The 13,365-nt window shown below is 43.0% G+C and overlaps 1 protein-coding gene and 1 long non-coding RNA gene across 2 annotated transcripts in view; one reads left to right on the forward strand and one right to left on the reverse strand.

The window, feature by feature from the left end:
* LOC119895838 overlaps positions 1–8,694 on the reverse strand; it is a 47,288-nt gene extending 38,594 nt beyond the window's left edge. The window contains exon 1 of the long non-coding RNA XR_005443110.1: positions 8,351–8,694. This is a non-coding gene — a long non-coding RNA (uncharacterized LOC119895838). The remainder of the gene's footprint in view (positions 1–8,350) is intronic.
* The window catches only part of stx1b (syntaxin 1B), a 79,759-nt gene that overhangs the window by 29,899 nt on the left and 36,495 nt on the right, over positions 1–13,365 (forward strand). The window contains exon 2 of the mRNA XM_038709163.1: positions 10,438–10,512. Within this exon, the coding sequence (XP_038565091.1) occupies positions 10,438–10,512 (75 nt within the window). The remainder of the gene's footprint in view (positions 1–10,437; positions 10,513–13,365) is intronic.

Genomic DNA, 13,365 nt, shown 5'->3' on the forward strand with positions numbered 1-13,365 from the left:
TCTGCACAGGGTGTTTTATTTTGCGGTTCTGCATCTGCCTGCGCATCCGTAATGCCACGCAGGCGGACTCAGTGGACTTTGCGGGTGAGCCTTAGTGCGTGGAGCGCGTGCTCGATCAGTTGAGCTCCACGGCGTCCCACTGCACACGTTTTAAAAAAGCCTCCAGTGTCTCAGATCAGCCTGTTCTCATCTCAGGCGTCAAATACCCACACGTAGTGACGAGCGTAGTTATTTTGATTCTGAGTGAGCATGAGACGCCTCCAGGCGCGTCTGTGTATGACCTGGGGTGACCGCAAGTTATGCTAGTTATGTTTGTGTTTAAGGCTTGGCAGTCCACCGAGGCACCTAACCGTCACAGAAGTTTGTGCCTAAACCTAAGTCATCAAATTCACCCCTTAACGCCTTAATTTTTTTACGATCAAAGAATAAAAAAATTTATTTGTTTTCATTTGCTTTCAAGCTGATGTTAAATTAAGTGAAGATTGTTAATTTGTCTTTAGAACATAGAAAAGATATAAATTCAGGTATGTGTAGGTGTGATGCAAATTAGCAACAACAGGCATAAATTAGAAACCAGGGCCTGCAAAAGGTTCCTAGGTCCGTATCAAATATGCACCGACAGGCATTGGGGGAATCCATGTATCCATGAAGAGGTATGATGCGAATTCGCGACAATCGGCGTCAAGGGGTTAATGCATATTGACCAGCTAACCCTACAGCTAGCAGGTATCGTTAGCCTCCTTTGTGTTGCAACACAATAGCAATCTGCAGAGTTTCATACACACGCCGAATCAACATTTTGCGTAAAGTACCCACGGTTTCTCAAAGCGTGACGCCTGAGATGAGAACGGGTTGCTCAGAGTGAGCTGTGTGACGTCTGATGATGTCACTTGAGTCGAAGTTGAAGACTGCGAGTTTTAAACTGAATCTGCTGGTGTGGCGTCAGAAAGACGTGAGCTCACAGACCTCCGTTGCTTCAGGCAACACCTCCCAATCTCTGACCGGACTGTAGGTGGTTGAGTTGCATTGTGGGTAATGTAGGCGCCAGGTTCTGATAACAGGGAAGAATGTGTGGAATAATCAAGGGGATCTCTCTAATTCTGCTGCATCGAATTTGACCCTTTTTGTTTTAAATCGTGCACCGTGAGTCCGACAGACTTACAGGAAGGAGACGATGAGTCAGTCTTCTGTCTGTCCTCACAGATCGCTTTGATCTCTGAAGGTCAACCGGTCGTCCTCTGTCACATCCAGAGAAAAAAAACAAACATCCGGAGCCCTGGGATGCCTTCAGGGACCCTGTCTGTACAACACGCACACAATCCATCACTTCAGAGGACAGTGACATCTCCTGGAGACTAACCCTTAAACCAAGTCTGCTGCATCCTCCTTCACTCATTTTCCTGTTTTATCTTGTCTTTTGAGGCTGGCGTTCTTCATCCAGAAGCAACTACCAGCGCAAGATAATCAATCATCATCTATACCAGGAGGTCAGCGGTCGGCAGCCAGCTTTAGTTTCATTAAACTGGTCACAGTTTCTTAACGGTGAATCTGAATAGCGCTCAGTGATCCGCTGACGTGATGCTTCAGTTTCAGACTGAGGAGATATGTGGATCATTCACACAGATATTTAATGATTAATGAACTCACTACTGCCAGCAGATCATTAAATTATTATTATTTTTATTATTATTTTGCCGTTGTAGTTTTTTCCTGCTGTGAGATGAAGAGCGATCCAGTTTCAGTGGTGTGAGTTTTCAGAAACACACGTTAGCAGACACAAGTACTGAGTAAGTCTGAGGTACTTGTATTTTACTTGATTATACACTTATGATGCTACTTTATACTTTTACTCCACTACACCTCAGAGGGAGCTGTTGTATTTCTTATAAATAAGTCTCTATGACATGAAGAGGATGTTATTATAAAGTGGTACTGAGCTAATGTCAGAGGGCGCTAAGGGGTTTAAATGACTTCCCATCAGCCCCTGCTTCTCACTGGAGGTGGTGAAACCTCTACAGACGTCACTGTTGGTGATTACACTCTGAAAAGACGGCGGAGATGTGTGTTTTCCTGAGGACATGGGCGGCGTTGGGCGTGTTGATGACAGCAGCTGATTGGTGAACAGAGCTTATCTGCCGGGACCAGACGTGTTCGCTGTCATTGTCCTGTTTCCCATGATGCTCGGCGGCAGGTGTATAGAAACACATCTGCAGGACTGGAAGTTAGAGGGGACAGGGGGCCGTTTGACCTGGTTGGACCATGTTAGACCCTGATAATCCCACTTAGACCACTTTACAGACAAAATGCCCCCATAACGAAAATCATTAAATTTTAGGGTGAAGACTTGGTTTAGGGTTTAGATTAGGGTTTGGATTAGGGTAAGGCAAGTAGTGGTTATGATTACAGTGAGTCTAAAGGGATTGAATGTAAGTCGATGTCTCCTAAAGTGATGGAAACACGACTGTGTGTGGTTGGCAGAGCAAACATGATCACTTTGACGTATTGATCTAAGAGCAACAGAGGAAACACGATGATATAAAGTTGCACCGAATATTCGGCCACCGAAATTAGTCGGCTGAAAATAACAAAAAAAGTACTTTCTGTGTTCGGCCTAATACGTCAAAAGACAGATTAAATTTTACCGAACAATCACGTTGACGTGTCGGCAGTGTGGAAGCGTTTTAAAGTGTCCGAGCCGTTTGCAGACTCTGTTCTGCTGAATCGTCGTCCAGCACATCCGCTCCATCTGTGGCTGACTTCTTAGAAAAGAACCGCTTTGAGTGTTTCTGTCTCTGATCTGTGAGAAGACGATTAAGCTAGCTGCACCTACATTTGGAGTGCACACGTATTCCAGCCTTTACGGTAAGTGAAGCGGCCCAGAGCGAGCTGACAGGCGGGTTAGAGACTTTATCCTGTCAGTTTGTCTCTTTACAAAGACAAGTGCTGCAGGATGAGAGTCCTGCCTGAAGAGAGGCTGTGAAGTCTTCATGTTATAACATTATTTATCAAACTGGGTCGGACTGGATGAATTTAGCGCGAGGAGGAAACACATGTGACAACACATTTGGACTGTTTAATTTACGCAGAGGTGGAAAAAAAAATTGCACAAATGTGAATGTACTTGTTCGCTGTTGGACAAATTTTTTCATTACATACTTCAGGAATAAATCGCACTTCTCCTTTAAACCTGTCTGCGTAGCAACTGTAATTATTACAAGTGCCCCATGAACAGCGTTTGACCAGATCTTAGAAAAATACAGCAAAAGAAAGCTAGAAATGACATCAGAGACAATGGAGCGCAGCCTGCACTGTGATTGGCCAGCTGCGTATTTTGGGCGTGGCTTAGCAAAGGGTCAATTCTCCTGTAGTAATTGCACTATTTTGTCTCACTTCTTTCCCTATTTACCCCATTGATGCTGTACACGCTAATAGCTCTTACTAGTATTTATTGCTGCTCCTACTGGTATCTATTTTTCCCGGCTCATAGGGGGATAAAAGACATATGAGGGTGTCAGCCTATGTCTCGAGATGTGGTCACATTTAAAGGCGAGCTGCTGCTTTTGGACTAATTACAGGGGATGAATTGATTTCTGACGGAGACGGGAGCTCCAGTAGTCGAGACGGGAGGAGATAAAAGCATTAATGAGTTTCTCCAGATCTGTGGCTGAAATAAAAGACTTAACCTCAGTTAGATTTCTCACATGATAAAAATTTAACAACTTTCTTTACGTGGAGAAATGTAAAAAAAAATGACTAAGATAACTATTGCGGCATGATAGAAGTCTGGGTCTGTAGTACTGTAGTAAGTCCATGTGGGTTTAAAAGTGGTTTATTTAGTCCAAAACACAGGAGGGTTTTCTTAGCTACTTATTCCTTCGGTTGATAAATTACTTCTGCTGCCACATTTAACGTTATTAGGTAAAGAAAAGAAATCACAGGCTGTTTTGGGCGTCTGGTGTAACGAGGCTGGAGCAGGAGAAACCTTTAATTAATGTCGTGATTGTGGCCCAACACACCGCGGGTTAGGAGAGCGAGCGGCAGACACAAGTCTCTGGTCATTGATTATAACAGAGCAGCTTGATGCTGTATGTAAAGTTTCTCCTTCAGTTAATTAAATCCCTGCAGACACACACGTGCAGATAAATCTGCAGCGACGCTACACACCTTCATTAACTCACGCTGAATTTATTCACGTCTGTGCACGCAGCAAACAAGTATCCAGTCTGGAGGACTCCGATCTGGGTTGAGTATCTATAATCCCTGCAGGGCATCCAGCCGGGGTTTGTGTGTAACTACAGCACCTGGACTGCAGTTCCCATGCTGCCTCAGGTGCAGATGGTTCTGGAGCTCCTCCTGCAGCTGTTCACACCTGACGTCACTAACCTGGTTTACAGTGTTGGTTTAGCTTTTATTTGACCTGCTCTCAGATCAGTCCAGCAGATAAACAAACACACACAGGAGGTGAACTTCCTGCACAGCTGAGCCGGAAAAACTCGTGTCGCCGACAGCAGGTTTCTTCTGGTTCACACTTAATCTGCGTGCTTTCAGAGTGTGAAGAAGAGAACGTGTCCAGATAAACGGGCCGTTAAATTGCTTCTTTTTGGGGTGTTTTCTTATTTTAAACCTCCCGCATGTTGTTTTACAGAGTACACACTCAGCTCACCTCCAGGTGATTTACTCTGAAGATAGAATCACAAAACTGCTGCAACATTAACCGCATGTGCTGAATATAGCAAACGGTGGGTAAATAAATAAAACGATCAGACCCGCAATAATTATCCGTAGCAATGAACACAAGAGGAAATTACAGTCCTAATATTCCACATTCAGGGTAAAGTTATCCAACATAACAGGAAATTAAGATAATTATACATATTATATAAAATAATTGGCAGATGAATCAATAATGAAAGAGTCGCAGCCTTATTAACTGTTATTAATAAAAGTAATGAATAAAACTGAATTGTTGCTTGCTGAAAAGAAATAGTGAATTGTTGGCATGCTAATTATTTTATGGAGGCATCAGTCGAAGAGCAAGAGCTGAAAGCAGATGAAATGTCAGTCGACACGAAAGAGAACGTCCTAAACTACTTGACTCCATAGGTGTCATTTAAACCCATACCTGTCAACATTTGGATTGAAAATAAGGTGAATTTCCAGGGTTGTTTTTATTCATTCAATCCTTGTGCAAGAAGCACAGAATACACTGGCCTCTAATTTATTAATGCTAAGTACTAACTTGTCAATAATCTAAACTATTAGACTAGGCAACCTGCAAACTTCAGTTGTAATGGAGATGAGAGGCTAATGTTAGCCTGCTTCTTTAAAACCTTTAAGATATACATTTTCTTACCCCTTGCCTTCTGTCTTTGTCTTTCCCCTACCTCTCTCACATCTTTCTTTGCAGTCATACGCATGTCTGTATGCCTGGCTTTCCACCTTCCTCCTCTGTTGTCTTGTCTTTCTGTCCATCTGTCTCTTTTTATTCAGCTCTTTGTCTCTGGCTCCTTCCTCACTCCTACCTTTTAAACATCAGACCTTCTAAAACATCTCAAACCGCTAAAAATGCGAATCTGAACACCTAAAATGGTGAAGTTTGAAAAAGCTGCTGACCCCGCTTTGGTTCTAAACTTTGTGCAAACAGGTGAAAACAGAGGACTTTAAAAAAAAACGATGATGCAGACGCTCACATTTGGCTCCCTGATTGGCTCTTATCAGTCATGCAGAAGCACGATGCTGCTGACAGACTTTTAGTTTTGGTGTTTTTATTAAAATATTCTGAACTGTGCATTAGTGTTGTCAAAAATATAGATTTTTTTTTATACTTATCGGTTTTAATATTAATTTTTCACAGTATCGATCCTGAAAATGCGCTTCGATTCTCCCCGACAGCGAGCAGCAAACACCGCTGCAGCGCCCACACAGCCCCGCCTCCTGTCATTCACAGCACTTCCTTTTTTGAATGGCTTTTTTTTTTCTGCCAGAGTTTCGACCATAGACTAGATGGTTTCGACACATCCTGCCTTAGTGTGCTGTGATTGGCTAGTACTCATCATTTGTGATTGGATGCTGGTAAAGGATACAAGCAAGCCCATATGAAAGTGACGGTACAGAGTGGTGCTAACGAAAGAACAAAGCAACTGCAGGAGCGACACGACGTCATCTGTGCAGAACCTGGAGAGGTCTGAGACGTCTCCCCTTTCAACATCATTAATCAGAATTAAACAAGATGGCTCAGTACACTGTTGATAAGTTAGTTCTCCTGATGTTTGCCAGACCGTTCTCATCTCAGGGCATCCAATACCAACGCTTTCAGAAAAAGTGACAAAACGTAGTTATTTGACGCTAAAGGTGCCCTCCAGCATTTCATAGAGATGCACTGAGTGCGTCTCTTCCGGATGCGTCTCTGTGAGACCCTCTGGGGCGTCTCGTACAGACCTTCCGGTTAGTGCCAGCTAGCTAGCAAGCTACTGACTTTATGCATACCCTAACCCTACAGCTGTGTACCAGGTGGGGTTAGCCTCCTTTGTGTTGCTGGGACGTAGCAGACGGTGGTGTTTCATATGGACGCTGAAGGGTACCATTAGTGTAAAATACTTTTGTCACGCTGTCAGATGAGACGCATTGAGATTCTCAAAGCTAAGCTAACATCAGACTGACCTAACTGATGCTGTTCTGCTTAACAAACAGTACTATTAACTTTAAGTTGATAAGATAATTTGGTAATCGTGACAACACTACTGTGCATGTTTCCGTATTTACTTTGTGACGACTCCCAGTATGTTTCCTGTCGCCACAGTCTCTTTGTACTCCCATGTTAAGATTTATACTCCTGCATAGGGTCAGGTTTTTATACTTGTGCGTCGGTGTATCCGTCATTCGCTAGTCGGCAGTAGCGCTACAGCGTCCACTGTGTTGACTTTTGCTGGCCGAGCAGGCTAACTTCCGGTTTAGCCCTCCGCTAACGTAAATGGGGGTAAATGTAGACGTGCGGCTGGTGTAGACTTGTAAAATGTTACCGACCGAAAGGATCACATTCTGGTTGTGACACTCAAATATATTGATCTACTGTGTTACAGCCGCCGTTTTCTGCTGCTAGTAAAAGTTACTACAAAGCACGGGGTACTTCCGGTTGGCTTGGAGGCATTGCGAGGCTACCCAGCCGACCAATCACACCTTATGGTCTGTGTCGACTCGATGTGTAGTTATATTTTTGAGGAGGTGCACGTCAGGCGACGGCGTAGCCCCGTAGCCTACGCCGTCAATTCGACGCAGAAGTATACTTACTCTCAATAACAGTTCGGTCGGTCTGTGCAAAGAAATCTCTGCTGTGGTTCTTCACCATCGCTGCTTTTCGTTCGTCTCTAGTAGAACTTTATTCTTTAGCCGAATCTTCTGCAGCTGCTTCCACGTGGTGTGCGTGTTCAGTCTGCCGGTTATGCGCTTTGTTGATGCAGTATTTTAGAAAATACAACAAAATCTTTCTTTTTGATATCAGCCAGTCAATAACGATCCAATCAGCTCACCAACAAATCAAAACAATCCGCAGACAAACAGCAGAGATGATTAATTACTACGATGAGTTTGCAGCGATGATGAACCTGGAATATATCTCTATAATATGGATCATCTGTCTCCCTCTCTGTCCATCTCTAGCTCCTGTGTAGTAATGAATACTATGTCACCTGTCAGCCAATCACTGCAGACATAGTGAAAAGGTTCAGTGATGGAACATTCTCTCAGTTCTTTGGTGAAAGTTTTTAACAGCAACACAAAAGGTACAAACTTACAATGCTGGCAGCGTCCAAGAATATCCGAGCAGGCAGTTCCAAACAAAAGCAAAATAATCCGAACAAAGCGAGGCGCCCGGTCCAAAATCCACAGACAAAAGGGAAGTGATAATCCAGGTTGAATAAGCAAAAAACAGACCTCACAGGGAAGTAACACACAGACGCACCAGGTGTGAACGAAGACAGGAAAACTGACACAAGCTGTGATTAAACGCAGGCGCGACGCATCAGGTAATCACAGGGAAGGCACAGACAGGAAATAAAGTGAAAACTTTCAAAATAAAACAGGAAACAAACAGAACCTCAAACCACACTGATAGTAGCTCCTGGGAGGAGGACTGCCGGCGCTGAGATCAGAGTGAGTGCAACCTCAGGTCTGTTAGAAACATTACAGACTGTCGATACTGACGAGCTTTTCATTATCTGCATTCACAAACACACACTGACTGTACACACAAGTCTCTATTAACATTAATAGAAATCCAATCTGTGTAATTGGAAACTGTTTACTTTCATTGAGCGATCGCTTTAGTCTGCCTCACCTGCTGACCTCAGCTCACCTGCTGTCTGTCTTTCCCCCTTTCAGACATGTAACGCTGCCGTCTCCTGCTGCTCTCCGTCACTTTCAGCTTCTGTTAGTTGTTTTTTTTTGCGTCTGTGGATTTATGGAAAACAAATAAATAGAAGCTTTATTTTCCAGAGGGGGGATTTTAAACATAAAAACAGGAACAGGGGGTGTGCGAGGGTGACAAAATATCTCTGTATTTTCTGGGATTTTGTCAATAACTGTATCTTCTGTCGTAGCTGATGTCTAAGGCGACGTTCAGACTGCAGGCCAATGTGACCCTAATCCGATTTTTTTGCCCATATGTGACTCAGATCTGGTTATTTTATGACAGTGTGAACAGGCACATTCAATCTGATCTTTTCCAGTTCGGATTTGGGCAACTTTCACATGTGGTCAATGAAAAACGGGAGTCCCCCGTGAGCTAACCGGAGCTAACCTCTGTTGCTCCTTGTTTACTTCTGTAGCCTGAAGGCTCGTGCAGACTACACAACTTTCAGCGTCGGCCGATGGCCACAACTTGCCATCTTGTGACGGGAGTCTTGAAGTCGTTGTGGCGTTCACACTACGTGACTGATCGATGACAGGAGGTCACACACTACACGAGCTGACAGCGGCTGAGTCACCCGACGCTGGTCTCCAAACCAGGTTCTGTCAAGAAAACACACGTGAAATGTGAAACTGGAACCTACAGACAAAACAGCTGTTGTTTGTTATTATAAAGATACCAATTATGAAGACAAAGAATCTGGGTGAAAGGATGGAGTCGCACATGCAGGTAGCAGGGATTGTCTGAGCTACAGAGAGCTGCAGGGGAGTAAAAAGGTTTTGAAGTGAAAAAGTAGCTGCCTGCTCTCATTGGCTGGATGTCGAGTCGGCCGACTCCTCCAGATATTTGGCAGGCTGGATATCTGGCAGACGTCGGCGATGTGTCCGAAATGTGTCGGGGAGCCGTTTTGATGTAGTTCACACATAATGACTGGCGACCGTGATCGATCACTGATTTACCCCCGATCACAGCCTGACTGTCGACGAGCTCTCCAAGCGGCAAACCGGGCTTAAAGTCGTGTAGTGTGAACTCGGCTTAAGACAGCGTGCTGCTGCGTGTGACGTCGTGTTCTTCTTCTGTGCATGCGGGTCACTTCCAGGCGGCAGACAGTTCACACTGGAGTCTGATATGGGCCACATTTAAACTATAATGTGAACTGTCAAACAAAAAAATCGGATCTGGGAAAAAAAATCGGTATTGAGCATTAAGGCCTGCAGTCTGAACGCAGCCTTAGTGGCTTTGATTCTGTCATCATTAGTGCGTGTTTGTGATGGTACCTGGGCAGGTTTAGACCTGTTGACCCCCGAAGCTTTTCATTTTCTTGATATTCTGTGCGGTGGTTTAGTCTTTAAGTTTGCAGATCGACGGCTTTTTAGCGAAATCCGTCTTTTCAAAGCCAAACCACCTCTGTGCAGTCGAGGCAGATCCACATCAAGCGATTCAATCTAGCGAGCTGTACTCCAAAACTTGTGGTTTCTGCTCACACATTGTTAAACAACAAGACAGAATTTCCCGTGAGACGATGCATATCGAACACCCCTACCCAGGAACATGTCATTTACAGTGTCCCAGTGAAAACACAAGTGGAGAAAGATTTCTGGCATTGTGTTATGTTTAAAATGCGGACTGTACGTGTATGAGGGTGTCAGGATGTAGCTGCGTGACTCATGTTGTACAGACTGTAAAGCTCTTTAAGACAAGACGTGACAGATATTCAAGCAAACATATTTCTAAACCTGCAGCTCCTGTGACCAAACCACATTACGTCAGGTGGCACAGGGAGCACTGAGCTTGGTGAACTATTTCGACCGACACATTCTGAAGCTGCCGAGCCACCTGAGAAAATAAAGTTGTTGTCTGTCAAACATCTTGAGCACCAAAATATTTGAAACTTTGAAGAGGACATCGTTCAGAGAGATTACAGACAGGACATCAGACTGAAACTATTTTGTGGAAATGAAGCGATGATGTTGATTCATGTGTGTCTGAAACGTGTAGCAGAAATAACTCGTTTATTTCCCGTCTGTCTGCAGGCTAAGGACAGCGATGATGATGAGGAGGTGGTGCAGGTCGACAGGGACCACTTCATGGATGAGTTCTTCGAACAGGTAAGACACGACACTCAGTTCCCACAAACCCTGGGAAATAGGGAGTAGTTTTCCGTATTCAGTTATATTACATAAGAAAGGCCTGCTGGGCCCCTGAGTGCCCAGATGAAGCAGACAGCTTTGCTTGGGTGGAAAATATAATTAAAGTCTTGGACTTTTCTGTACAAGTTTAGAGACTCTTCCACTGTTAATATACATGATACAAATATAGACAAAGAAAAGAAACGTCGCTGAAGTCTTTCTGCAGTACGATAGCTTGTTATAGGAAATTTAAAAGCAAGAGTCGCCTTTATTGTCAGTTTATATTGTAAAAGGAGGAAATTTGAAGCGTCATGACACATCTTCTGTAAGAGATATATAAAAACTTCCAATGAATTTCTGCTTCAAATGTCTTTGATTGCATCCATAGTGAGTGAAATCTTTAATATCTCTACTAGCCTTTAACAACGATATGATCTGATATATTGAAATGGAAACATTAAGATAAGTAACCTGGAGCAGTAAAAGATACTGCCGTTAGACACATAATAAAATAAAAAGGGGAATTTAGATCCTAAATGACAACAAAATAAGTGCCAGCTTTAATGTTATTGTTTGCACAACTGAGCAATAAAAAATTAATGTAACGTCTTATGAAATGTGTGTTTAGAGATGTTAGCTTACAAGAAAGCAGCATCTGTAAATACTCCAACGACACAATTAAATCGATTATTTAAGAGACCAAAGTATTCTGTCATTTTTGAGTCAAAACAAATGAGTCTTATTTCGGCCCATGGATACGGCACATTACATTAACAAACAGCTTTGGAAATCTTTGGGTTATTATTTTCCCACATTAGGCAGTTTCTTCATACTGTGAAGACTTGCACTCGTTAGTCAATATGTTGTAGATTCCATCCTCTTTGTAAATATTTTTGTTTGTAAATTTATTTGATTCTTGACTTGACTGCAGTTCTTGTTTCTTCTTTTCTCTCACTATGTGACCGTTTTTCACCCCAACACAGAGGCAGATTCCCAAACCTGTTTCCGACCCTGATTAAGAGCTTTTATTTTGAAGTTTGTGAGTAGGACTAAAGGTGAAGGATCTTAACCGGGTTCCTAACAAATTAAAGTTTGTTTTGTTAGAATGAAACGGATGCAGGAAGCAGGAATGGACGACTAGGAACTTTCATCTGGGAGCTGTTCAGTTGATTTTTTTGTTATTTGTGAAAGAGAGGCTTAGAGATTAGCTGTGTAATCTGTCAAAGATCTGCAGAATGATGGAGTCCCTGTGAACTGAGCCCATCACATCCCGACAGAGATCTGAAGATCTGACTGTGGGCAGACAGATGACAAAGACAAACCAACGGTTCTGGTGTCGACTTCACTTTGTTCTCTTTGCACTCCTCTCCTTCTGAAGCCCATCATGCAGCCTTTAGATTCACCCTTATTAAACCCTCCTTTAATTAAAACCCTGGGTTTAACTGAATGGTTTTTAAGACAAATAAAGCCACTCATCTTATGGTAAGGTAATCTAACCTCTATAGACACAGTGAAACAGGTCTGAGAAACACATTTCAACAGTTAATGGACATAAACAGACGGGGAAAGAGCAGGCCTGAAGTCTACTTAGATAGGAAAGTTTACAGCCTTCGTAAGTGCTTGAATCATTCTTAATGAGCTAATTATAAATTATACGAAGCAGCATCAAACTCAAAATGGGGTCGTTCAAGAGGGAGAAAAACTCCTCGATTAACATTTATGACAATTAGATTTTTATGTAGAAGACAGCTGCTGCTGTACAGTTTGCAGCAACAGTTTTACAGGTGGTCTGTTTGCTGTTGTCTGAGAAGCTGCTGAATTTATATTTTCCTCTCCTGAAGCTTTGCTTTGTAACATAGTTGCATCCATAGCTGAGCTGAAGTCCTGCCTCGTTCAAACTCATTATCAGTGTTGGGCAGTAGCGTCGCTACAAGTTACTAGTTTGTCAGTAGATGTCACCGTGTGGCGTCACTCACTGTTGCTTCAGAAATGCTTGGGAAAATGTAGCGTGTGTGGAAGCTACCACGCTACTCTGTCAATAAAAGAGCTTCGTTACTGAAAAGCTATTTTATTCAGAAAATAGCGACTGAGAAATGTTGTTTAACTAGTAACGGCGCTACTTGAAGTGACGCCACTGTCCAACACTGGGTATATGATAGCTTTCAGAAAAGACTGAGTAAGAGGTGGTTGGGGTGGATGGAGGGCCAGAACCCCAACTTTGAACCAGGAGACCAGGGTTTGTGTCCGGTGTGAAACAAAAAGTCAACATTAAATATTAGTTACATAAAGTTACGGAAGAGTCATTACTTAACTTACATGTTAACTGACGTACGTAGTTAATTTAAGCCAAACTATGATCTTTTCCTAACCTTAACCAAGTAGTTTTGTTGCCTAAACCCAACCAAACTGCAACATTTCATTACATTCACATTAACGTGCTGTTTCAAAATGCCGATGTTTTGAAACTCTTGCATGTTTTTTTTTATTCATTTAGCTGACGCTTTTATCCAAAGCGACTTACAATTGTTATTTATGTCAGAGGTCATGTGCCTCTGGAGCAACGAGGGGTTAAGTGCCTTGCTCAGGGACACATTGGTGGACGTGTCATAGTGGGGAGTTGAACCCAGGTCTCTCATACCAAAAGCACGTTTCTTATCCACTGCACCATCGCCACCATTATTTTTAAAGTCTAACCGGACGTAGCATATTTCTTGTTGCTAAGCGTTGCTAATGTGACCGCAGAGCCCTAAACGTCAAAAAAATTACGCTCAAGGGCTTTAACCAAGCGTCAATGTGTGACGAGTTGAGAGTGAGAATGTGTTGGTTTTTAGG

Source organism: Micropterus salmoides, unplaced genomic scaffold, assembly GCF_014851395.1.
Source record: "Micropterus salmoides isolate LMB-PRFRI ecotype aquatic unplaced genomic scaffold, ASM1485139v1 Ms_hic_scaffold_10, whole genome shotgun sequence".
NCBI lineage: Eukaryota > Metazoa > Chordata > Actinopteri > Centrarchiformes > Centrarchidae > Micropterus > Micropterus salmoides.